The sequence below is a fragment of the Perognathus longimembris genome, chromosome 1 (genome assembly GCF_023159225.1).
Source record: "Perognathus longimembris pacificus isolate PPM17 chromosome 1, ASM2315922v1, whole genome shotgun sequence".
NCBI lineage: Eukaryota > Metazoa > Chordata > Mammalia > Rodentia > Heteromyidae > Perognathus > Perognathus longimembris.
Genome location: NC_063161.1, coordinates 52,733,233 through 52,759,370, shown reverse-complemented (window position 1 = coordinate 52,759,370; position 26,138 = coordinate 52,733,233). Strand labels below are relative to the sequence as shown.

General features: G+C 52.2%; 3 protein-coding genes across 3 annotated transcripts in view; 1 reads left to right on the top strand and 2 right to left on the bottom strand.

Annotated features, from left to right (window-relative positions):
* Scn8a (sodium voltage-gated channel alpha subunit 8) overlaps nt 1–10,392 on the top strand; it is a 189,449-nt gene extending 179,057 nt beyond the window's left edge. Inside the window, exons 25-27 of the mRNA XM_048364197.1 lie at nt 241–345; nt 3,122–3,392; nt 7,766–10,392. Of these exons, the coding sequence (XP_048220154.1) occupies nt 241–345; nt 3,122–3,392; nt 7,766–8,913 (1,524 nt within the window). The 3' untranslated portion in view covers nt 8,914–10,392. The remainder of the gene's footprint in view (nt 1–240; nt 346–3,121; nt 3,393–7,765) is intronic.
* A 4,514-nt stretch (nt 10,393–14,906) lies between these two features.
* On the bottom strand, nt 14,907–15,911 carry Tmdd1 (transmembrane and death domain 1). The gene has a single exon (XM_048342065.1). The coding sequence runs from the start codon at nt 15,909–15,911 to the stop codon at nt 14,907–14,909; it is 1,005 nt and encodes a 334-aa protein (XP_048198022.1).
* Nucleotides 15,912–21,648: 5,737 nt separating this feature from the next.
* Nucleotides 21,649–26,138, bottom strand: part of Fignl2 (fidgetin like 2) — a 27,065-nt gene continuing 22,575 nt past the window's right edge. The window contains exon 2 of the mRNA XM_048364180.1: nt 21,649–23,598. Within this exon, the coding sequence (XP_048220137.1) occupies nt 21,650–23,587 (1,938 nt within the window). The 5' untranslated portion in view covers nt 23,588–23,598 and the 3' untranslated portion in view covers nt 21,649. The remainder of the gene's footprint in view (nt 23,599–26,138) is intronic.

The window sequence follows — 26,138 nt, the reverse complement described above, 5'->3', positions numbered from 1 at the left end:
GAAGGTCTGAAATCCATTTCTTTACTACCCAACCAGACAAATCAAACCCCAAGATGAAAATTCAGGTCTCAGAATTAGAGTCCCTAATGCAAGTGTGCCTCACTTTGAGGCAGCTGTCTGCTAAACTCACCTCTGGAAGCCAGAGGGAAATGTCTTGATTTTCACTGTTTCACAGTGATCTCCATCCAGCCTTAGCACTCAGAGCCGGTTGTGATTATTATCTCTTTTTCCCTCCTTTACTTCGGAGGTCAAGACATCTTCATGACAGAGGAACAGAAGAAGTACTATAATGCCATGAAAAAGCTGGGCTCAAAAAAACCACAAAAACCCATTCCCCGTCCCTTGGTGAGTACACTGTGCGGGCAAAGCACTGTTTGGACAGCAGCCACTTGAGAGAAAGGGAACAGATGAGTGATGGCTGCCTAATGTTCTCCTAGCTGCCACATCCAAAAGATGGGGCCAACAGCAGCTGGGCAAGGACTGAGCTATGGGGTAACATATATTAGGGTTTGACCTATGCCCTGTGCTCTGCCTTGTAGAATGCCTACCACTTTGGTTGTTGCCTAGGTAGATAGATCTTTTAAGAAACAGCTAGCCAGGGCTGGGGATATAGCCTAGTGGCAAGAGTGCCTGCCTCGGATACACGAGGCCCTAGGTTCGATTCCCCAGCACCACATATACAGAAAACGGCCAGAAGCGGCGCTGTGGCTCAAGTGGCAGAGTGCTAGCCTTGAGCGGGAAGAAGCCAGGGACAGTGCTCAGGCCCTGAGTCCAAGCCCCAGGACTGGCCAAAAAAAAGTCCAAGCCCCAGGACCGGCCAAAAAAAAAAAAGAAAAAAAAAAGAAACAGCTAGCCAGATACTGGTAGTTCATGCCTATAACCCTGGCTACTCAGGAGGTTGACATTGGAGGAAGGGGGTTCCAGGCAGAGAATTCTGAGACTGTATCTCTAAAATAATGAGCAAAAAGCTGGCTGGTGGCATGATTCGAGTGGTGGAGTGCCACCTGAGCAAACACATGCAAGCTAGAAGTTCAAACTCAGGTACCAGCAAAAAAATAAAATAAAATAAACAAAGGAAAATGAATGAAAGCCTAGCCCATTCCTTTCTCACCAATTCAAGATGGGATTAGGTAGCCAGGAGGTTGAAGCTGCAAGAGCATGAATCCAAGGCCAGCCTGGACTACATAGCAGGACCCTGGCTCAAAAAATAAGTAAAACAAGATAGGAATGGGCTATCTCAGCCTTTGTACCCAACAGTGTGTCTTTGCAGGGTTTGTCTGGAACCTAAAATGTTGTTTCTGGCTGTTAGAACAGAGGGTAGAAGCAGGAGAGTTAAACACCTGATTTCTTCTCTTGAATTGAGCCTTTCATACGACAGATTTGGGGCCCAGATTCTGCCTTACCCTCCTTTGGATGTCCTTCTCTTGTTCTGAAAATAAGCTAGTGGGATATTTCCAAAAGCCTCAAAATCTCTTCTTTGTAACCTTCATTTAAAGCAACTTTAAAAAAACAAAAAACATGCAAACAGCGGAACCTCTTAAATAAAAGCTTTCCTGGCAATTTAATTTGTGTAGATGTAAAAGTAGAACTCCTTTGTTTGAGTGAATAGTAGATGTTCCAAGCGGAGTGTCAACAGCTCACACCTGTAATCCTAGCTGCTCAGAAGGCTGAGATCTGAGTATCTTGGGTTGAAGCCAGCCTGGACAGGAAAGACCTTCAATTCTTATCTGCAATTAACCACCAAAAAGCCAGAGATGGAGCTGTGGCTCAAGTGGTTAGAGTGCTAGCCTTGAGTGAAAAAGCTAAGGGACAGTACCTAGACCCTGAGTTTTTAAGCCCCACGATCAGCATGCACACATACACACATATGCACACAGAAATTAACATGCACTTGGCAGATTCTCCTCTATGTACCAAACAATAGACATAAAGTAATGCATAGGAGCTTGTTTTGTTTTGTTTTTATTTTTTTGCCAGTCCTGGGACTTGAACTTAGGGCCTGGGCTCTGTCTCTGAGCCTTTCTTTGCACAAGGCCGGAGCTCTACCACTTGAGCCACAGTGCCACTTCTGGCTTTTTCTATTTATGTGGTGCTGAGGAATAGAACCCAGCACTACCACTAAGCCACATTCCTAGCCCTGCATAAATTTTTTGACTGTTGTACTTGGGAGTCAGAGATTGGAAGGATCTCAGTTTGAGGTCAGGCTGGGTAAATAAAAGCTTGATAAACTCCATCTCAACCACTGTCAGGGCATGGTGACACACAGCTGTTATCCCAACTACAACACAACAGCTGGACCTGTTTGTGATCACATGTCATCCCCAAAACAAAGAGATGTACAAATAGGAAGATCGAAGTCCAGGCCAGCCCAAACATAAAGCAATCCCCCTGTCTTGAAAATAACCAAGGCCCAGGCACTGATAACTCATGCCTATAGTCCTAGCTACTTAGGAGACTCAGATCTGAAGATCATAGTTCAAAGCCAACCCCGGCAGGAAAGTCCCTGAGACTCTTATCTCCAATTAATCACCAGAAAGCCTGAAGTGGCGCTGTGGCTCACAGTGATAGAGTACTAACCTGGAGCAGAAGAGCTCAGAACAGCACCCAGACCCAGAGTTTAAGGCCCATGACAACCAAACATTAATAATAATAAATAATCATGGCTCAAGTGGTAGGGCCCCTTCCTAGCATGAAACAAGGCCCTGAGTTCAAACCCCAGTACCACCAAAAATGCTTAAAAAGGAAAGAAGGAACAACCCTCAAGTTTCTAGCTGGAGAAACTGGATGAATAGTTGAGAGAGAGCAACGAGTTAGATAAGGACAACAGAAAGGACTCAGTCCTGTTTGGGATGTGTAAGTTTGGAACACTTATGAATCATCAAGAAAAGATGGTGCATAAGAAGGGGTAAGTAGGGCAGGTGTCATGTAAGCAGTGGGGACGACCATTCTCAGAACACGAATGTCATAGGAAGGATTGCTTGCAGATGGGACTAAGAAAGGATTGCCAGAGAGATAGGAAAACTTCCATATGTTTGAGCTGCTTGGGGCTTACGAGAGGAGCAAGAGCTGCTTGTGAAGGCTTGCCTGAGTCCTGTGATGTCCTTCCTTCTCTCCCCTCCAGAACAAAATCCAAGGAATCGTCTTCGATTTTGTCACTCAACAAGCCTTTGACATTGTTATCATGATGCTCATCTGCCTTAACATGGTGACGATGATGGTGGAGACAGACACTCAGAGCAAGCAGATGGAGAACATTCTCTACTGGATTAATCTGGTCTTTGTCATCTTCTTCACCTGTGAGTGTGTGCTCAAAATGTTTGCCTTGAGACACTACTACTTCACCATTGGCTGGAACATCTTCGACTTTGTGGTGGTCATCCTCTCCATCGTGGGTGAGTGGGGGTGGGGGCAGGATGCTGCATGAGGACGGGATGATGAGGGGAGCGTGCGATTACACCCCGTGTGGGGCACAGTGTCCTCTACTCTTTTCATGGGCCTGCCTGCCAAGTGCGCCTCACCACAAGTGAGATTGTCCTAAGTGTCCCCAGTGTCCTGAACTGTAAATGACTGAGGGCGAAAGATAAGATTAGGTTCTTGCTTTCAAGGAGTTTCAAGACTAACAGAGAAAATAAAAAGGAAGTTGCTGTTTTAAAATGTGGTCATATTAGAAGTATAATATGAGGTGGTTCCAGTGGATGGTAATGAAATTTTAGGGAAATTTTAGGTGGCAGTAGTTGTAGCTAGGCTGCTGTGGCTTGATGGTGACGTTTACTATGTTTCGGGTGAGGCCGGTTTGCTGTGCTGTAAATCCACAGCCCAAGACAGGTGATTGTATATATCATCTTCACAGTGGAGGTGTCCAAGTCACTCACTTGGGAAGTGACAGAAGCAGAACTCAAGGTGGTTCCAGAGTTCGTGATTTCCCTCACCTAAAAGCATCGCCAGGGTGCTGTCCTGGCCAGCAGGCAGAGACGTAGTCAGCCCACTGACTTCCCGACATGTCCTGGCCTTCCTAAAGAGCATGCGGAATGGGGTGAAACTGCCCCAGTTCCACGTGGGCTTGGCTGACTTGCACTGGCAGAAGCCAGCCCCAGGGCTCTGGTGGCTGTGCAGAGTGGTGACTGTGCCTCACCTCAGCCCAAGCCAACCAGGGTTCTGTAGCCTTCTTTAGTGAACCACTCCAGTATCTGTGAGGAACATGGTTTGAAGCCAGCCCAGGCAGGACAGTCTGTGAGATTCTTATCTTTAGCCAACCACCACAGAGCCAGAAATAGCACAGTAGCTCAAGTGTTAGACTGTTAGCCTTGAGGGGGGGAGGGGGAAAATGGGAATATGGCTGGGAATATGGCCTAGTGGTAGAGTGCTTGCCTCGTGTACATGAATCCCTGGGTTCAATTCCTCAATACCACATACATAGAAAAAGCCAGAAGTGGCACTGCGGCTCAAGTGGTAGAGTGCTATCCTTGAACAAAAAGAAGCCAAGGACAGTGCTCAGGCCCTGAGCTCAAGTCCCAGGATTGGCCAAAAACAGAACAAGCAAAAAAAAAAAAAAAAAGCCAGCGGCAGTGCTCAAGCCCTGAGTTCAAGTACAGGACTGGCCATAAAAGTATAAAAACAGTGCTCAGGCTCTGAGTTCAAGCCCCAAGACTAGCATACACACAAAAATTAAAATTAAAAAGAGTACTGAACTCCTGGGAAGAGGAGATCAAGGGATCTTGGAAGCCAGCCAGAGCATAAGAGTTCATGAGACTCCATCTAATGCAACGGCTGGCCGTCATCCTTGGCAACTGGAGAATGCCCAGATAGGAAGTTACAGCCCAAGTCCAGGCCAGCCTAGGTATAAAGCAAGACCCTACCTCAAAAATGACCAACACAAAAAGGAACTGGAAGTTTTCCAGGTACCAGTGGCTCACACCTGTAATCCTAGCTACTCAAGATCAAGTTTTGAAGCCAGCCCAGACAGGAGAGTCTGTGAGACTCTTGTCTCCATTAAACTGCCTCAAAAAGGTAGGGTAGCTCAAGTGGTAGACTAGCCTTAAGCAAAAGCTCAGAGTCCATGCTTATGCCCAGAGTTCAAGCCCCAGGACCAACACAAAAAGCAGGGGAGGACTGGAGGTGTGGCTTAAGTGATAAGGCCACCTGCCTTACAAATGCAAGGCCCTGAGTTCAGTTCTCTAGTACCACATGAAAGAAGCAGAAAAAGAAAGAAAGAAAAAAAAAAAAAGGAAAGCTGAGATATCATCTTAGGTCCTGGCTGAGGTAGAAATTGTCTGGAAAGCACAAACAGCTCCTGAAGAGGAAGTTACCTGGCCCTTCCTCTGAACTTACTAGTAAGTAACCTCTGGCCCTTTCCTGGCCTTAAATCTTCAAATGAAGGACTCTATAGCCTTCTGCAATTAACTACTCCAGTATATATGATCCTAATAGCTGAGCAACACCTCTCATAGCTCACTTAAATGCTTCATGTCATCTTATTGGGACCTGGGTGGCAAGAAGAATCAGTGAATGAAGAGAACACCCTTGTTTCCCTTCCATTCTCATTTCCCAGCATTCTCTTCTTTCTACCACCCATCATGGCGCTCTCCTTGTTGCCCTTTAGTTGTGAAGACAAGCAGTCTGGTTGAGGGGAACCTATGGATGGCTGTAAATAGAAAAAGCCCTGTGATTTATACACTTTCACCCTCAATTTCTGTATTCTCCTACTACCATGGGGTTTTGTTTTTGTTTTTTTTGTGTTTGTTTTTTTTTTGCCAGTCCTGTGCCTTGGACTCAGGGCCTGAGCACTGTCCCTGGCTTCTTTTTGCTCAAGGCTAGCATTCTGCCACTTGAGCCACAGCGCCATTTCTGGCTGTTTTCTATATATGTGGTGCTTGGGAATCGAACCCAGGGCTTCATGTATACAAGGCAAGCACTCTTGTCACTAGGCCATATTTACCTGCTGAAACTAGTTTCAGATTTATGCCTTTTAGTCTGAAATCCAGGAACTCTAAGTTGAAAGTCATTGCTGAGAATTCCCTTTAATTATCTACGCTTGTTTGGTAACATGGGGAGATGGGAGAATGAAACAACGAAGATATTCTTTTCAGAGCTAGGAAAAATCCTTTGAAAATTGGTGGCACCAGCAGAACAAGCCATGAAGGCCAAGAGGTAGTGAGAGTTGGGAGTGGAGCCGGAACTTGCTTTCATTGTAGAAATGGAAATTTGGTGGCATCATGGACAGCATTTGACAACAACTTAGAAAACTATACATGCACACTTAATAAACTAGTCATTTTTTAATGTGGGAAAGTAAATAAATGAGGACTTCTTCATTAAAGGGAAAACCATTGCATTATTAGAGTGAATACTGTAAAGTTATTTTAACACAAAGACCTAGTTTCACACACACACAAAAAGTGCTCTAAATAGGTAGATCTCAAAAGATTATAATTTTTGGCCAGCCTCTCTGGGTGCTTGTGTTTCATACCTATAATCTTATCTACTCAGAAAGCTAAGATCTGAGGATAGTGGTTCAAAGCCAGCCCAGGCAGGGAAGTCTGCAAGACTCTTATCTCCATTTAACAAACATAAAGCAGTAGAGGCCTAGCCTTGAACAACAACAACAACAAAGGCTTAAGGCTACTTAGGAGGCTGAAATCTGAGGATTCAGTTCAAAACCAGCCCTGGGAGAAAAGTCCATTACACTCTTACCTCCAGTTAATCAGCAAAATGCCCGATGTGGGGGACTCGGAATGTGGCTTAGTGGTAGAGTGCTTGCCTCACATACATGAAGCCCTGGGTTTGATTCCTCAGCACCACATATATAGAAAAAGCCGGAAGTGGCACTGTGGCTCAAATGGTAGAGTGCTAGCCTTAAGCAAAAAGAAGCCAGGGACAGTGCTCAGGCCCTGAGTTCAAGCCCCAGGACTAGCAAAAAACAAAATAAAATGCCTGATGTGGAGATGTGTCTCAAGTAGTAAAACACCAGCCTTGAGTGAAAAGTCCAGGAAAATAAAAACATGGAGATCATGAGTTCCTGAGTTCAAGCTCCCATACCAGTGCCCCCCCTCCAAAAAATCTATAATTTCCTAAACATAGTAGGATGCTCTATACCATATATAGGTTTGTACAAAATAAAACTATAAAGACTAGGACAGCCACTATAACAACTTACTATTATGAATATTTCTAGGGATTAAGAAAAAGGAAGTAATTTAGTAAAATGCCATTTTCTATTAAACCTGTGTTTTAGGCACATGACATCTGTGCTACTATTTCCTCTTTTCTATATGTTTGAAACTTTTTTATTTTTGCCAGTCCTGGGGCTTGAACTCAGGGCCTGAGCACTATCCCTGGCTTCTTTTTGCTCAAGGCCAGCACTCTACCAATTGATCCACAGCACCACTTCTTTTTTTTTTTTTTTTTTGGCCAGTCCTGGGCCTTGGACTCAGGGCCTGAGCACTGTCCCTGGCTTCTTCCCACTCAAGGCTAGCACTCTGCCACTTGAGCCACAGCGCCGCTTCTGGCCGTTTTCTGTATATGTGGTGCTGGGGAATCGAACCTAGGGCCTCGTGTATCCGAGGCAGGCACTCTTGCCACTAGGCTATATCCCCAGCCCCCACAGCACCACTTCTGGCTATTGAAACTTTTTTTTTTAATAACAGTTCAGATTGAGAGGAAGGCACTCAGTCTACAAAGCCTTTTCAGCTTATGATTTCTACAGTGCCAGGCGAAAGAGAAAGGGCCTCTCTGATGTCAGTAATAACTTCTTCTATTCCTCTCTTAGGGATGTTCCTGGCTGATATCATTGAGAAATACTTTGTTTCCCCAACCCTTTTCCGAGTCATCCGATTGGCCCGTATTGGGCGCATCTTGCGTCTGATCAAAGGTGCCAAAGGGATTCGTACCCTGCTCTTTGCCTTAATGATGTCCTTGCCTGCCCTGTTCAACATCGGCCTTCTGCTCTTCCTGGTCATGTTCATCTTCTCCATCTTTGGGATGTCCAATTTTGCATATGTGAAGCACGAGGCTGGCATTGACGACATGTTCAACTTCGAGACATTTGGCAACAGCATGATCTGCCTGTTCCAGATCACAACCTCGGCTGGTTGGGATGGCCTGCTGCTGCCCATCCTCAACCGGCCCCCTGACTGCAACCTGGACAAGGAACACCCAGGGAGTGGCTTCAAGGGGGACTGCGGGAATCCCTCCGTGGGCATCTTCTTCTTTGTCAGCTACATCATCATCTCCTTCCTGATTGTGGTGAACATGTACATCGCCATCATCCTGGAGAACTTCAGTGTAGCCACAGAAGAAAGTGCAGACCCTCTGAGTGAGGATGACTTTGAGACCTTCTATGAGATCTGGGAGAAGTTTGACCCCGACGCCACGCAGTTCATCGAGTACTGTAAGCTGGCAGACTTCGCAGATGCCTTGGAGCATCCTCTCCGCGTGCCCAAACCCAACACCATTGAGCTCATCGCCATGGATCTGCCAATGGTGAGCGGCGATCGCATCCACTGCTTGGACATCCTTTTTGCCTTCACCAAGCGGGTCCTGGGAGACAGTGGGGAGTTGGACATCCTGCGGCAGCAGATGGAGGAGCGGTTCGTGGCATCGAATCCTTCCAAAGTGTCTTACGAGCCAATCACAACCACACTGCGGCGCAAGCAGGAAGAGGTGTCTGCAGTGGTCCTGCAGCGCGCCTACCGGGGACATTTGGCAAGGCGGGGCTTCATCTGCAAAAAGATGACTTCCAATAAGCTGGAGAATGGAGGCACACACCGGGAGAAAAAGGAGAGCACCCCATCCACAGCCTCCCTCCCATCCTATGACAGTGTGACTAAACCTGACAAGGAGAAGCAGCAGCGGGCAGAGGAAGGAAGAAGGGAAAGAGCCAAAAGACAAAAAGAGGTCAGAGAATCCAAATGTTAGAGGAGAACAAAAATGAAGTGGTATATACCGGTTTAACACTCGCAAGTGAAAGATTGTTTACAAACTTCCTGAATACTATCAATGCAGAACAGCTGTGGAGACACTGTACCCTGAAGATCTGTACCAAACGTAATCTGCTTCCCATGACCATGTGACACGGTTGCATCTTGAGCAGTGACCTGCCGAGGGCAAAGGACCCTGCTCCCGGGACACAGATTTTCTATTGCTTGGGCAGGTGGTTACTGCATGTTCCACATTCAGTCAATGCAACTTAGGACAAAAACTAACAGGATATAAAAACAGGAGAGGCTGCCGGGACCAGCACATTTCCGTTGCAGCCAAATGGATTTTATTTTTTCATTTTGTTGATTCTCAGAAGCAGAAAGCATCACTTTAAAAGTTTGTTTGTTCATGCAAACTATATTTGCACTCTGACATTAGTTAAGCTAAGCAGCAAAAAGGGAAAACACACACACTCACATTTAGCCCATGTCATTCAGTTGTCAGTTTCTTTGACATAAACCACATCTTCTCCACATGAGCTTCACGTGGTTTGGAGATGGGTGGGGGAAAACAATCAGGTTTTCTTTCAGGCTGAGGAGGACTTGCTCAGGCCGATTCCAAACATTGTGCTCGTTCAATGCGTAGAAACGATTTGCATGATGGCATGCCGTGATCAGAAGTCATGCATGAGATCCATACACCACAGGACACTGCTCTAATCCTGTCCCCCGCATTGGGTCAGCCTCTGGACAGAACCCAGCCCTGCACCGTTCACTGTATTTGGAGAAAATGGTAAGAGTTCCATACCGGCTGCAATTCTTTGAGTTCTTAGAAAGTCTTTTCATACACCTTCTGGGCAGGGAAATATAACCAATCAATTGACCGCCACCAACAACAAGGGGAAAAAAAAAACCCACTCCAACAAGCAGATGGATCCGTGTGTGTCTATGTTTAACAGACATCTCTAACATACAGCCATTGTTGCACATTTTGCAAGATGAACTACTTAATGCTGTTCTGTGTCTAGTACATGGGGAGACTCTGATCCCAAATGGCTTGTACTATTAATGTCACTATAAAACCAAATCCTAGGGCTAAAAAAAAAAAAAAAGTTCATTTGTATCTTGCAATATTTATGATGATGGTTCAGCCTTCATATTGGAGAACTGACACTTGGGGTGGAGATAAGAGTGCTATTCAGAGTAGCATGTTATCTCTAGGGGATATTTGGGGAAACTTAAAGCAACCTTTCACTGGGGGTTCTGGGGTGCTCACTTCATTTAGCGTCATGTCCTTCTGCATCATGGCTTTCTCCGGGCTTGGGTCGATATGGAGTGGGGTTCAGATATGCTGACCTGACCTGGCCTCTCCCTTCTGCAGAGGGGTTGTCACAGTCCTCACTTTTGTGGTTCCCCCTGCCTCCATCACATCTCTCCACTGAGTAGGGCTTTTCCTTCCCAGCCTTGCAGCCAGATGAGGGCAGCAGCACTGGGCTAGGGCTGGGGCTTCTTCTGTGTATGGTTAGCATAGCAGTCACTGGTGGGACTGGAGGCCGAGGCCGCGCCTCTGAGCCACACCCACTTGCTCTCCTGACTCTGCTGGTTCTTGTGTGGAAGCCACAGTGCCAGCTTAGTGGCTGCCTGCCCACTGTCAAAGCAGGTGGCTTCTGAGGGGGGGGCCATCCCATCTTCCATCCCACTCCTGCTTTACAAACAAAAACAGTTCTCAGTCCAGGGGTATCTCATCTAATGACAAGGTTTCAAAGCCAAGATGCTGCGGCCAAATGTGTCAAGAAGTCAACTCAAAGAGTGAGGAAAGATTTAGCATGTGAACCAAATCAAATAAATTCCTCCTGAACCATATAATAGAGGTGAAAGAGAACCAACCCATAATCAGACACACCAATCTGCCTTGCAGTAGAAGCACTTTGGATGTAATCTCACAGTCCACTTGACTAGTTTTGCATAGAACAAACCACAGCAGGTCAGTTGGCTGAGCGTTGATCCTTTTGGGCCGTTAGAAGCCGTCCAGCCTCCTAAGCCTGTTTCCACAGCCCGCAGTAGGGTTCTCTAGGTGGGACAGGTATTTCTCTCGGCACCCTGCTACTGGCTAGGATGAATGTATAGTGCCGTGTACAGGCGACATTGTAAACAGCACAAAACAGACGCTGACGTATGTGGTTATTCTTTTTAAGAGAATTATAAATATTGTAATATATGATTTTATTTTATTGGCATGTCTTTTTGTAAATACAAATGATGAACTTATTAAATAGGAAATGGCTTCTGGCTTATGCCATTGTCATGTTTATTTTTATTTTTTATACTTTTCTTTCTTCTTAGAACTTAGATGCTGTCAGCCAATGTACATCCCCAAACCAGACAGACAGACAAAAAAAAATTTTTATTGATAATGGTCTTTTCCAAAACAACAATATATATGTATATACATATATATATGTTCCAATGTGCAATAAATTCTAAACACTTCTATGCAAGATTTGGCTAAACTTAATAATTGTTCTTAGGTCTTGAGATGGGCGACAGAGCTCTCTGATCCCGCTAGATACACCAAGAGCCATGCTAGTGATGTCATTCAGCTACTAGAGCCTAGTAACAAATGTCCTCTGAGACCTGACCCTCCCCCGCCAGCTCCTGACCCCGCCAGAGGCCGACTCCTCAGCCACACGTGGACCTTGGTATCTGACGCCCATCAGCCAGCTTCACAGAAAGAAGCCGCCTTCGCTCTCTGAAGTTTCACCCTGTCACTCACTCCATCACTCTCACTCACCCATCCTGCTCCACACTTTGGTAGTAAAATGACACCATCACCAGCAGTTTACACCCGCAGTTAACAGGCATTGAACTGAAAGAATCAGCCATGGCATTTTGCTCGTCTTCAGAGTGGGCAAGTGGCAATGCTTTGCCAAATATTACCGAAGCCAATCAAAAAGCAGCAGCAGCCACAGTATCACTGCACATATATATATATAGATATATAAATATAATACAAATATTTATTTTTTTGTAGCCGGGTCCTTGGTGCAGTATTTATACTCCACAATCCACCTTTAAAAAAAAAAAAAAAAGCAAAAAGACGTGATTTTTGTTCATTTAAAATGCAGAGCCAAAGCCACCGGAGCAGCATCTGACATGGCTGCTGATTTGTGTGAGAAACACTTTTCCCCTCTTCTTTCCATAAACCTCCTTGTTGCTTAGGATGAGGAGAGTCCATGATCTAAAGCAGAGGGTGAGGGCAGGGAGACTTCCTAAGTCAACATGCCCCGCTCTCCCCACCTCTACAGACATTGGCTGGGTGGGCTGAAGCAGACGCTCCAGTCAAAGCCCCTGCGAGCGGCAGTGCCCAGATGGCTTCTTTTATTTTTTGCCACAACCAATGTAAACTGTAAAAGACCAATAGTGTATTAGTGAATGCATGGAGGCCAATGCTGCCCAAAATGAGACGTGATTTAAAACATAATAAAAATTTAAAAACAAGTAAATCACTACTATAAGCCAAAAGAAAGAAAAATAAAAACGACCCTTTTTACTGTACAAGGGAAGCCTGTCTTGGTGTGTGTTTGTTGCTTGACTATCCCAATTCTTGAGTCTTGGGAGGGGTCTGGGACCTGGGACCTTAGCACATATGGGGAAAGGAGGGGAACATGAGGACAGAAACCAGAGACTTAAAATTCTGGCTAAGTAGAGACTGGAAAGAAAAGCCAGGTCCTGACCCCTAACCCCACTCATTGCATGTGGCATTCCTGTGGGCCAGTGCTTAGAGACCCACACAATCCCCTTTCTCACCTAATCCACCTGGCAGAGCCTCCAGAGACAACCCCAGCCAGCCCAGCTGGACGAGCCTTACTTCTGCCTTTTTCATCCGTATGTTAAGAAATCCATAGCCCGTGCCCATGCCCCAACACTAGGACAAGCCCAATGGCCAGCAGCCTCTGCTAGCTAGCGCTGAGCCTGTCCATCACCCCCACAGACAGGCTAGCAGGCGGGGGCTGTCCCTCACATTTGTGCAGGGACCAGGGTGTCCCCCTTGGGGGACATCCCTCTCCAGGCCATGTCTCCTGGTCCAGAGCACTCTCAGGAGGTCTCGAAGTGCCCACTCGAGTCCGCTCCAGTAGCTCCTCTGGAGACCAATGGCTGGCTGGTCACTCCTGGTCCTCGCTCCTCAGCCCTTCGCCTCCAGGCCTGCTGTGGAGGTGAGATCGCTCTGTGACTTGAGTCCTGGGCATCTCCCCTAACGATGCCTCTTTCTTTTCTCAGATGTTGCCCAAAGTCTTGCAAAAAGCTTCGTTCATTTTCAGGTACTCCCCCCTCCCCCCCCCAAAGAATCCACTGCAACTAATCAGTCAGGGGGCCACCAGGAGAAAAGTGTGGGTTGGGGAGAGGGGCAAAGTTTGCACCAGAGTCTGTGGTGTGGCTCAGCTCTGTGCTTTCTTGGACTCCTTTTTCATGACTGACAAGATTTTCTTATTTAAATGCTCCTGAGGCACCCCCTGCCCCTGCCCCCCACTGCTGTTTGCTTGTACATAGAGGCTAAGTGGGGTGGGGTGGGCAGATGTGCACATGTGTGTGTGTGTGAAGAATGTATATAGGTAAAGGGGAGCGTGGTCCAGTGGTTATAGAAAAGGGACAGAACTGTTCTATCCCTAACTCAATCACTGGCTCGCTGTGTGGCCTTGGGCAAGTCACTTAACCTCTCTGTGCCTCAGTTTCCCCATCTGTAAAATGGGGATAATAATACTGACCTACCTCACAGGGGTGTTGTGAGGCTTTAACTAAATGTTTTGTAAAGCATTTTGAGATACAGAGGCAAAGGCACTAGGGAAGGGCAAAGTATTATTTGAACTTCAGATGAAATGGTACCATAAATGCTGCTATTCTGAGAGCCATTTTAAACTGCACTGCTCCAACCACCCCCGCTTCTCATCACCAGGACAGCAGGTCGAGAAAATGTCTTTTCTTTCTTTCACTTGCTTCTGGGGTTTGTGACTATTCTAGACACTTAATTTCTTTTTTTTTCCCCCTGCTGTATCTTCTTCCCTCACCCCCTCAACTTGTTCCCTGTTCTGTTTATGCGGAAATGGCAGAAATGCTTGAGAAATGAGAATGTATAAGTGGATTGGAAGTTTATAGTCTGAAATTTCAATTTTACTTTGTACTGTACATCTTTTTACTTTAGAATTTGCAATAAAGGGTTACGTCAATCTTGTTTTCAACTCTCCTCTTGGATTGGCCTGTCATTCTGTCCCGGCTTCTTTTACCACCAAGACCCCTGTGCCCGGGGACGGGTCCTGTGGCAAGCTCACTCAGGCTGGGCTTCTGGGTGGGGCTGTCTCACACACACCCCCAACCCCCTAACTATTCAGGTGGGCTAGGAAGGCGGGACTTCCGGAGGCCTTGCCTGAGAGGGCAGGGATCCCGCTAATCTGTGCTCCAGCGAGGCCTGTGCTGTGGTTGCCAGCATGTCTGGGCAGCCCCCAGCACGCGCGCGCGCACACACACACACACACACACACACACACTATCCCTTTGGGATCAAACTTTCAGGTTAGATGGCTCGGGATTCAAAACCTACCTATGCCACTTCAGGACTTTCGATTGGTTGGGGGTGGGGGGGAAGAATGTGAGAGGAGTATGTGTGTACTGGGGCTTGAACTCGGGGCAGGGCTCTCTCCCTGAGGTTTTCTACTCAAGCTCGGCTGGTGTCTTAGTGGTTTGCTTGGTGATGGGCGCCATGGGTGGCTCTGCCCAGGCTGGCTTCGGAAGGGATCCTCGGACCTCGGCCTCCTGCGCAGCGAGGCTCGCACGCCTGAGCCCCCCAGTGCTCTCGGGCTCTCAACTCCGCAGCTACTCAGCCCTGGGCGGCACGTGCTGGGAAGACACTGCCACGCGTAGCCGGCGCCTCGGGCCCCGAGTCTCCCGCTGCCGCCGACCAACAAAGCCACAGGCGCTGCCACCGAGAGTTCGTAGCTTTTATAGTCCGTCCTCCCAGGCGCGCCAGCCGCGCGGAGCTCGAGCCTTCCGGCCCGGGACGGCCCAGGCCCAGGCCCAGGCCGCCTGCAGCCGCCCTCCGCTCAGGAGCGGCTCCGTCTCCCCGCAGTCCCGCGCCCCGGCGCGCGTCGGCCTCGGGCGGGGAAGAGTGGCGGGCGCGCCGGGGCCGCGGGGCCGCGCCGGGTCGCCGTCGCCCCCGGTGACCCACAGCGTGAGCAGGGTGAGCAGTGCCCCGACTCCCAGCGCCCCCACGAAGCCGCTGAGGAAGCCGAGCGCCAGCGGCCCGGCCCAGCCCGCGGGGCTCCGGTCGTAGGGAGGCTGCGGCAGGCGTTCCACGATCAGCTCGAGCTCGTCCCAGTTGGGTGCGGCGTCGGCGGAGCGGCGGACGCGCGGGGCTGGGGCGGGAGCCGGGGCCGGGGCGGGAGCCGGGGCCGGGGCCGGGGCCGGGGCCGCGGCCTGAGGGAGCGGCAGGTAGCGCTCCCCGAACTTGCGCAGCAGCAGCGTCGCCTGCTGGTGGAGGTTCTTGCCCAGCTCCCGGGCCACGTCGGGGCGGCCGCTGCGCCGCAGAGCCCGGGCCAAGCGGTCCCAAGACAGGGATGGGGCCTGGGCAGCCAGCCAGGCCGCCAGCGCCTCCCGGCAACCGTCGGAGACCTCCGCGGGCCTCGTTGGCTGTCTCTTCCGCCCCTGGGCTCTGGCCGTGGCCGCCTCCCGACGCCGACGCCCCCGCAGCTGGCGCCGCCGCGACCCCGCCGCCGCCGCCGCAGTCACCAGCTCCTCGGGCCGCGCCAGCCGGTCCTCGGAGAGCCTGGACAGCTCCTCGTCCACGTCGGGCTCGGGGGCCTCTAGGAGCGACCGGAAATGGCTGCACTCCTCCGGGGTCAGCAGCTCGGCCACGCGGACAGCAGCATGAGGCCCCATGGCGTCCTGGGCCCCAGCTGGAGCCCAGGCCCCGGCGCAGAGCATCAGGACCACAGCCCTCACCGCCATCGTGCCGCGTCGCCGCGGCCGGCCGTGGGGGGGGGGGGGGGGGAGAGGGGGCAGGGGGGCACCTCCCGAGGATTCTAGGGGGGGTGGAGGCTTGGAACATTCCAGAACGAACCCAAGTGCGGGGGGAGGGGGAGGCAGAGGTCGAGCGTGTGTGCTAGCCGAAGTGCTTGAGCTCTGGGCCTGGGCGCTGGGCCTGGGCTGAGCCACGGCGCCACTTCGGGCATCCTGGGGGTTCACCGGATATGATCCTCAAGGACGTCCCTGCACTGGCTTCAAGCCGCAGTCCCCGCATTACAGGTGTGAACAGCGCCCAGCTGGGAGACCCATTCTAGCTGGAACCAGGAGCTTCCAGCACCCAAGGACTGGGAGGAGACCCTCCCACCCATGGGTTGGTTGCAGGTCATAATGTTCTGTAATGATAGGGGGTTTTGTTTTGTTTTCCAATCCCTGGTAGGTGGGCCGGGACCTAGCCCTCTAGACAGCTAGGATTCTGGGCCTACATATTGAAGTGGATCCTCGAGTCCCTATTACACTAATCTCCATCTCCCCTAGTTCACTTACCACCCCCTCACTCCCACCCCCCAGAGGCCGCCTGCTCAATGTCATCTTCAAGACCCAGTCAGATTTCCCCAGCTAAAGAGGACTTGACCCATTTCCACTCTCAGCTTGCACTAGCATAAGTCCTTATCTCTTGTGTTAAGTAAACACCTGTTGCCCCAAACCCCACACACGGGGGCCTAACTCACCTGAACTTGGTTCATGTCCCCACAGAGTCTTGACTCTGACTCTCCTTCACAATGTCTTGGCCTTGTCCTGGCCACTTGTCCCCATGGGTACCCTTCTCACCTCTGGGGCACCCCAGCAGACAGCTCTACCTTTTTACGGCCTCTCCCTTTAGACTGTCCCCAGAGAGACTCGTGCACAATCAGTGTTCAGTAAAGGTATGTTGAGGCTAGAAGTGAATGCTTGCAAGTAAATCTTCTATCCAGATCCTTTCTCCTCCCCTTTCTCTCCTCACACACACAGGCACTTCTCCTTGAAGCCTGGGTTTAGAATTTCCATCCCAACCCACTCCTCCAACCTCATTTCTCTCCACTCCTGCTCCCACTTTGTTCTCATAGCCAATGACTGCTGGGGACACCACCCCACTTGAAGAAGGCGACATGCTCTTTCCAGCCTCCACACTGCAAGGCCGCAAGCCTCCAATTAGAAAGGTCCTGGCATACCACTGTGTCCAGACCTTTGTTGCACATGCTCATCAAAGCACTGTTCTAGAAATCATTAAGTGCTTTTGTGATATCTTTTATATACCAGATGATCATGTTGACCATGAGAATATGAAGTTTAGTGTGCTCACCTCACACCTTATCCTGCTGTATTTTTTTTTTTTTTTTTTTTTTGCCAGTCCTGGGCCTTGGACTCAGGGCCTGAGCACTGTCCCTGGCTTCTTCCCGCTCAAGGCTAGCACTCTGCCACTTGAGCCACAGCGCCGCTTCGGGCCGTTTTCTGTATATGTGGTGCTGGGGAATCGAACCTAGGGCCTCGTGTATCCGAGGCAGGCACTCTTGCCACTAGGCTATATCCCCAGCCCCGCTGCTGTATTTTTTAAGGAACTGTTTTTAAGCTTTTTTCAACCTGGACTGTAGGACCTCAGAAACTACACTTAACCACTCCCGTGGTCCTCGGGGCCATTCACCACATGTGGACACAGTAGCTGTATGGTAAAATGGAGGATCAAGTATCTGAGCCTCCTAGGGCCGAGGGGTAGGGAGTCTCTGAACCCCAGAGTTCTCTGGCCCCGGTCCACCCACATCTGTCCCTTTGGAATCAGCTGCTTACTGCACTGTGTGCTGGCTTTGCCTCTAGCCTGCTCGTGCCTGCCTCACTCGCTGCTCACCCTCGAGCTCTGGTGCACTTGGAATCACTTTGCTTAGACTACTCCAGCATCTTGAGAAGATTCAGGGCAAAACTTCTTTCAGGCCTCTCTACAGAGCTAAGTCAGCAAGTGTTTCTAGTTGTTTCCCTTGTTTATCATTAGCTGTCAAAGGTAATCTGTGTGCTGGTACTCACACCTGTAATCCTAGCTACTCAGGAGGCTGAGATCTAAGATTTGCAGTTCAATGCTAGCCCAGGCAGGGAAATCCCTGAGACTTTAATCACCAATTAACTTCCAAAAAAAGCCAGGGGTAGAGTGCTAGCCTTGAGCAAAAAGGCTTAGGGACAGTGCCCAGGCCTTGAGCTACACACACACACACACACACACACACACACACACACACACACACACACAGAATCTGGGAACTGATAGATGATGGTGAGGTAGACACATGGTCTCATGTAACAAACACTGGAACTCAGCTGTCTCCACACCCTGCCCACCACCCAGTGGAAGTTAAGCATGACCCTAGCTTTATTCCACCAGGCCAGAGGCAGGCAGGGAACAGGCTGGATGCTGAAGTAGGGGACAGAAAATGAAGTAGGGATTCCCTTTGAACCAAGGATCAGAGTTGTAAAATGGGACTAGAGGCATGTCAAGGAAAATTGGCTGGAAGGAGAGCATGTGGTTCTCAGAAGGGCTCCTTGAGTGTGGTGGTGCAGGCCTGTGTTCCGAGCTACAAGGGAAGTGTAGGTAGTAGAATCAGATTGGCAGGCTGCCCTAACAAACATGAGAGATCCAAGCTGGGCACCACTGGCTCACGCCTGTAATCTTAGCTACTCAGAAGGCTGATACATGGAAGATCTTGGGTTAAACCCAGCCTAGGCAGGAAAGTCACTGAACTCCATTTCCAAAATAATCAGCAAAAAGCAGGCTGAAGATATGGCTCAAATGGCAAAGCACCAGTTGTGAGCAAAAAAAAACTGTATGAGGATGTGAGTTACTTCAAAGCTGTGGGGGGAGGGCAGTAAAAGGTGGGAGAAAAAGAGACTACCTGAAAATAAAGCCCAAAGTGTTTAGGCATGTGACTCAAGTGGTAGAGCACTTGCTTAGCAAGTGCAAGGTCTTGAATTTAAACTTCAGCATCACATGGGAAGAAGGAGAAGGACCCCCAAGCCTGCTGCTCTCTATCCATCTCCAGGTCTGGGAGCTCTAGACCCTAGGACTCCAGGGGAACTCCTGGGTTCTTGATTTCTAGATGTCTCCTTCTCTTCACTCTCCACATACACACACTCATGCACATTGTTCATCTGTTCACTCAGCACACATGGGAGTCTTCTGTGCCCCTCATTCTGTGGGAGGGAGTATGGGACTACATGAAACAGCTTGGCCTAGCCCAGAGCTCAGACGTACAAGAGTCCCCAACCAGAAACTTCTCATGTGACCACAGCCACTGGCTGTGCCAGTGAGTGACGGAATCCCATGAGAACTGTCTGCTGTGGGAACAGGAAAGGCCGCACTGGACGCTGCATCCCAGAGACCCCAAGAAATCCTCTGGAAACCACGTGATCGCTTTAATACTGTGTAATACTTTCTTTTAAAATACAGTCTCTTTTGAGGTAGACAGACCACAACTGCAGAGCATCGTCAGACAGGAGATAAATACGTCCATGTACAACACGCAGCACAATGAGGTAGATGTGGTTGCAGCTGGAGGAGAGGGTCCCGACACCAGTGTGAGTGGAGGAGGCAGAGGGCCGGCGTGCCCAGCCCACAGCCGGCCCCTGGATTCTTTGGTATGCCTCCCACATTGCCAGGGCTGGAGCTGCCCTGCCTCCCTGCCCTGTGCCCCTGAGGTAGGTGCCATAGACTGGGGGCTATCTTCTTGTGCAAAGCTCCCAAGCCTGGGGAACAAGAAGGGCCTAGCAGAGGAGGCAGCGGGGACCCCTGGGCTGGGCCCCGGGAGCTCCCACCCACCCTCAGGGCTGCCTGACTCTTGAAGGGACAGCCAGGATCCCAACCCTGCTTCCCCCCATACTCTCCGTCCACTCATTCAAACATACACCTGAGAGAAGCCCCTCACCCTCTGCTTTCTGAGGGTCTTTGGCAGCAATACTACTTTGGGGTACCAAACCCTGCGCTTAACTGGCTGGCTCTGTGGAGAGGCAGCTCCCCCTCAGCACCCTAGAGTGACATGGACCCCGTCTTGTCCAGGAAAGCCAGGAGACAGGCTGTGGGAACTGTAGGAGCCCAAAAGCTTGCAGAGGCTAGACAGAGAAAAGGAGGTGGGGGTATCCCCCTTTGGGACCAAAAATCAGAAGTATGATGTGGGCTCATGGGGTCAACAACTGAAGCCCCATCAAGTCAAACTGGTGGAAGGAGAGGAATATGGAGGAAGAACTCCAAGCTGGAAATGGAATAGGGATGCTGAGATGTTGAGGAAAACACGGATCCATCTCCAGGCCCCAGACCTCTAGACCGGGACTGCCAGGTTGCAGGGAGGTGCCCTGCCCGTAGAACCTCCCCGGGGAGGGATAGGAGTCCCAGCACAGAAGGCAGTTGAGGATAGCTGTGGATTTTGTGTACCACCAGCCTTGTGGCCAGTACTGCTTCCCTCCTGAGGAAATCCTTCCAGTCTGTTAGTGGGCACCTAAACCAAGGCAGAGGCCACGTGACTTCTCTGGAGATTTTTTTTTTTTTTTTTTTGGCCTGGGTCACCTTCTAAGGGGCAGGGAATGAGCAAGGATCACCCAAGTCTAGATAACTCTTCACAGGAAACCTGAAGCTGAAAGCTGGGGGAAGGAGCCGGAAGAGAGCAAGACCTAACCCTTCAAATCCTCCCCTTCCCGCTCCGGCCTACCCCGCAGGCCCAGGGGAGGAAGCCCTGAGAAATACATTCTGCTTGTGTCCTAGGAACAGCAGGATGTGTGGGCAGCCGGGCCTTCCTCTGCCCCCTCCTGGGTCTCTCTTGCTGGGAGAATATGCTCCCCTGGGGTGGGGGGTGGGGGGGCCACAGGGGAGAGCAGCCAAAGTCTAACATTCTTTCTGAGGTCAGTTTCTTCCTGAGTTGTCAAAATAAAAACAGCAAATTCTACACATCTTACAAAAAATAAGAGGCCTAAAATATTTAACAAGCTACATTTCTGGGACTTCCCCTCAAAAACAAAAGACAAAAAAATACCCTTCTTTGGGTTCTTTTCTTTGCTTGTCCCCCTCTCCAAGACCCAGGGTTTCAGATGGGTAAGAGATCAGGAGGGGTGGGAGGCTCTACTCCCCCTTCCTCAGCCCCGGGGGGCCTTCAAATCTGCCAAAGGACACTGCCGTGAATGAGGGGGACAGAAGGCAAGGAGGGGCGCGGACGGGAAGCCCCGCCCCGGGACAGCAGCGCTAGCCGGACATAGACAGAAGCACAGAAGGTGATAGATGGAGAGGTGGGGACGGGAGGGAGGAGCAAAGGCCGGGTGGGGGCACTGGTTGGAGAGGGGAGTCCATGACAAAGCAACAGGAGCGAATACTAAGCAAATGCAGGGGAGGCGTGGGGAAGGAGGGTGCCGTCCCGACAGCGAGGAAACAGAAGGGTGGCGAAGGAGGGGGAGGGCAGCAGCAGTTCCTCGGGCCCCCCGGTGCCAGCCTTGCCGGGTCTGCCCCGTCCACCGGGGCAGAGATGGCGAACTTCCTGACCACAATAAATAGGAAAAACCTGAGTACGCGGCGCCTATGGCATCGATTTGCCTTGCCGGGCGGGAGCCGCCCCGTCCCCCACCCCACATTCATCACTTGCGGGCCAAGAGCGCCTCCGCCGTCCCCACCCCCATCCTCCGATGGGGGGCGGCGAGGAGGCGGCCCGGGCCTCCCCGCGCCCTCAATGTCCGGAGCCGTACATCTTGTCCCACTCCACGAAGGCGTCGAGCTCCTTGGGGGTGGCCCTCGGGCCAACCTTGGCCAGCGCCGCCTCCAAGTCCTTGTAGGAGAGGGGACGCTGCAACCCCGGGAGGCCCGCCCCGGCCGCGGCCTGCTGGCACAGCTGCCCCAGCTCGGCCCCCGAGAAGCCCTGGGTGCCCTGCACGAGGGCGGCGAGCTCCCGCTCGCCCAGCGCGCAGCCCTGCTGGGCCAGCGCCCGCTGCAGGATCTGCCCGCGCGCCGCGCCGTCGGGCAGCGCCACGTAATAGCGCAGCGCGAAGCGCCGGCGCGTGGCTTCGTCCAGCGCCGCGGGCCGCGACGTGGTTCCCACCACCAGCACGCCGTCGGCCCGCGCGCCGCAGCCGCTGTCCAGGCAGGCCAGGAGCGGCGTGTGCAGCGCGGCCCCGGCGCCGTCGTCCCGGGCCGGGAGCAGCGCCTCCAGCTCGCTGAGCAGCAGCACGGCCGGCGGGCGGCAGCGCGCGGCCGCGAAGGCGGCCTGGAGGAGGCGCGCGCCCTCGGCGGCGCCCGGCGCGGCCAGGCTGGCGCCGCGCACGCGCAGCAGCGTGGCGCCCAGCTGCGTGGCCAGGCAGCGGCCCAGCAGCACCTTGCCGGCGCCGCGCGGCCCGAAGAACAGCACGGTCCTCGGCGGGCGCGGGCCGCCCGGGTAGGCGGGCGGCCGCAGCAGGGGCCACACCAGCTCCTCCTCCAGCGCCGCCTTGAGCGCGCCGTGCCCGGCCACGTCGGCCCACTGCACCGGGGGCCCGCACTCCACCATCTTGCTGGTCACTGGCTCCAGCGCGCCCGGGTCCACGCCTTTGGGGGTCTCCCCGGACGGCATCGCGAAGCCCCCGCGGGGAGCCGGCGCCGGGACCCGTTCCGGGAACTTGTCGAAGGGTTCGAGCTGCGGGCCGTAGGCCGGGGAGCCCAGCGCCTTCAGCGGGACGCCGCCGCGGAACTTGGCCGACGCCTCGTCGGCGGCTCCCGGCGGCTTGGCGCGGAAGCCGTTGCCCCGGCACTCGCCGTTGTTGTCCGCGGCGGGGTAGGGGGCGCCGTCGGCCGCGGTCGCCTTGGCGGGCTCGTACGCGTACTTGCGGTAGCGGTCCTCCGCGCCTTCGTCGGTGGCCTTGCGCTTCAGCGACGCGCCGGGATCGGCGGCCGCGGGGAAGCCGTACGGGGCGGGCCGGGGCGGCGCGGGTGCGGGCAGCGGCGTGGGCGCCGCCAGCCCCGACGGCAGGTAGGAGCCCGGGGGCGCGGCCGGGGGCGGCGGGAGCGCCGCGTAGCCGGGCTGCGCCCCGTAGCCCCCCGCGGGGTAGTTGTAGAGCGGGGCGGCGGGCCCGTAGCCCGGCGGGGGCGGCGGCGGGGCCAGCGCGGCGCCCGTCTGCGTGCAGTAGCCCGGCGCCAGGTAGCCCCCGCCGTAGCCGGCCGCGTACTCGGGCGCCGCCGACGGGCCCCCGCACGCGTTGCCCGCGTACAGCGTGTCGGACAGGTTTCCGGCTACGATCGGGGAGCCCCCGAGCCCCGCAGCGCCTGCCCCGGCCCCGGGCTTGGCTCCAGGGAGGCCCTCGTGCAGCGAGGCCAAGGGGTAGGGCGGCTCCGGCCCTGGCCAGGGCTCGGGGTCCCCCTTGGCGCCGTTGAGGAAGGCGGCGTCACCGTAGCCGCCCAGGGAGGGGCGCTCGTAGGGCGAGTCCAGGACCCCCGAGTACTTCTCCGCGTAGCGCTTGAGGAGGTTGGAGGCAGTGAGCGCCGAGATGTCATCGTGGGCCCAAGCATAGTGGCAGCGCTGGCGGCCCCCCGGGGGCAGCTCCAATTTATGGGCGGGCGACGGGGTGGTGGAGGAGACGTCCAGGTGCTGCTCTGGCCACTGGTTGAGGGGCTGGGCGTGCTCGGGTGTCCAGTGCATCTTCAACAGAGCTGTGAGCAAGAGGAGAGACGTGGGTGGTGAGGTCCTGCCCACCATCATGTAGGCTGTGCTGTGGGACAGCGCCCATCACCTACCCTCCCACTCTGTGGCATCCTCCCTGCGGCCACCCAATACTCCTTCTAACCCCAAGATTGCTTATCTGAACCAAGAGGGGGTCCTGCCAGCGCCCTGGTCGATGCCAACTGCATCCTGTAGGTTAGGATTTTTGGTCTGGGCCCTGGCCACACTGGCCCTGTGTGGTAGGACACCGGATTCAAACGGAGACCTAAGGAGTGGAGGAGCCAGCAGCGGGAAGGGCCAGACACCCCAGAGGCTCAGTGGATAACAGGCACTTGCTACGCCATGCCAGGCACTTGGCCCTGCAGAAGCTCCAGGATGATGTAAAGATGAGTGAGCCGTGCAAGGGCTCCTAGCCTGCTGGCCCAGGAGTTTGACATCCCCCTGTGCATTGTTTTCAGCCTTCACTGGGGTCTAACTCCATATCCTCCCCTGATCTGAGCTGCCTGCCCTTGTGGCAGTGCCTCGTCTGCAGGTGCGGGCCCAAGCAGCACGCATTTCCTTGCCACTTGGTTTCTTTTGGCCTGTGCATGATGAAGTCAGAGCCACTGTGCTGTACACTACATTACGTGTAATGCTGTGGGCCCTGACAGGTTCTCCTGTATCTGCCTCCAAGATCATCTCCAAGATGTGTCTTTCCCACAAAGTAAAAGCATTGTTTGGAGTGGGTAGACACACTCTGGAGAGGAGAGGAAAAGTCTTCAGAGAAAATGGATCTCCGGGCTGGCAGTTGTAGTAGTATAGTGCTTAACCTAACATAACATGCTTAAGGCCCTGCATTCCATCCCTAGCACAGGAAGATAAAGAATGGGGTCCACTTTTGTCTCTGAGCTTCTCAGTCACCACATAAAGATGAAGATATGATCTCTCTCTCTCTCTCTCTCTCTCTCTCACACACACACACACACACACACACACACACACAATCTATCTATCTATATATCATCATTACTCGGAAGAAGCAAAAGTGTTCCTGGCACAGAGGTCATAAACTTCTCTGTGAACCTCAGAAAAAGATCTGTGAGATGTAATAAACAATGTCTCTCCTGACATCTGTATTATAAACACTGCAGACAAGTCCCAAGGCTGTTTCCTGTACTGTCCTATAGCAATCATCAAGGCACTGGTGAAAGGAATATAGGACCTAATAACACAGTCTGGTGCATAGTCCCAGTGGGCTAGCCTGAGCTTAGGATAACATTACAGAGACTAAGGGAGTCCATAGCATTCCCAAAGACAGTTTTCTGGTCAGTATTTCTCAGACCCAAGCTTCTGATGAGCTACTCTCTTCAAGTTTTGGACTTTGTTTTGCAGTTCTGTATGTCAGGCAAACACCCAGAGCTACACTCCCAGCCACTCTTCAGTAAATGTGTGTGTACGTGTGTACATGCGTGCGCACACCAATACTGGACTTGAATTCAGGGCTTGGGCGCTATCCCTTAGCTTTTTTTGCTCAAGGCTGGCACTCTACCACTTGAGCCACACCTCCATTTCCAGCTTCTTATTAGTTAACTGGGGACAAGAATCTTTTTTGCCCGGGCTAACTTTGAACCATGATCCTCAGATCTCAGCTCCCAGAGTAGCTAGGATTACAAGCAGCAACTAGCCTTCTCTTTAGCAAATTTTTGTTGAGCAAATCCCAAGTGCTTTTGCTCGGCATGGGGTTAAGGTGAAAAATAAATGGCATGGGTTAGGTGCCACTCCTCGCTGAGCAGGCCTCCTCAAGAAGATGGCATCTTTACTAGACCTGAAGGGTGAGAACAAGTGGACCAAACAGGCTAGAGCAGAATATCCAGGTCACAGGAACTGCACCTTTCACAGGGGCTGAGAAGAAAATTAGAAAGCCAGAGCATGTTCATAGCAGTTGTCCTAGCACTCAGAAGGCTGAGCTCAAGACTGGCCTGGGTAACAGCCCTCCAAACTTTTTTAAAAGCCAGGGCTGTGATAGGTCACATACTCCAGTCCCTTGCTTGGAGCTCTTTACTGTCCCCCCTAGTGACTCCTGCCCCTTGGGCTCCAGCCACACACAATGAACCTAGAGCCAGCATCTAAGCAGCCTTGCTTGTGTCTCCAGAGCCTTGGAGAGGAGTATGTGCGGAAAGCAGCAGGAGGGGAGAAGAGGCTGAGAGGAGTCAAGTCTCCAGTTGTGCAGTTGGCCCTCCTTTCTGAAGGTTGATGGTTGCCAGCAGGCACACCTCCATTAATCCTCACTACTTCCTGTGGCTGTGACCCAACATCAATGACATAAGATAGCATTTGAAAATAAAACGACATCGTGTCATTCCCACTGCCCAAGGAGCAAGTGTGAGCTATGGGTCTTGATGTCCCAGAGGGAAGGGGCGCAAGGCCATTTTGCTTTCCTACTATGTGAGAGGTGACAAGGCCACCAAAGGCAGAAAGAACAGCTGGGGGTGCGTAGGGGTGCAGCGGAGGTGAAGCTTCACAGCCCTCGCTGGCTTTTGCTGACAGGGGT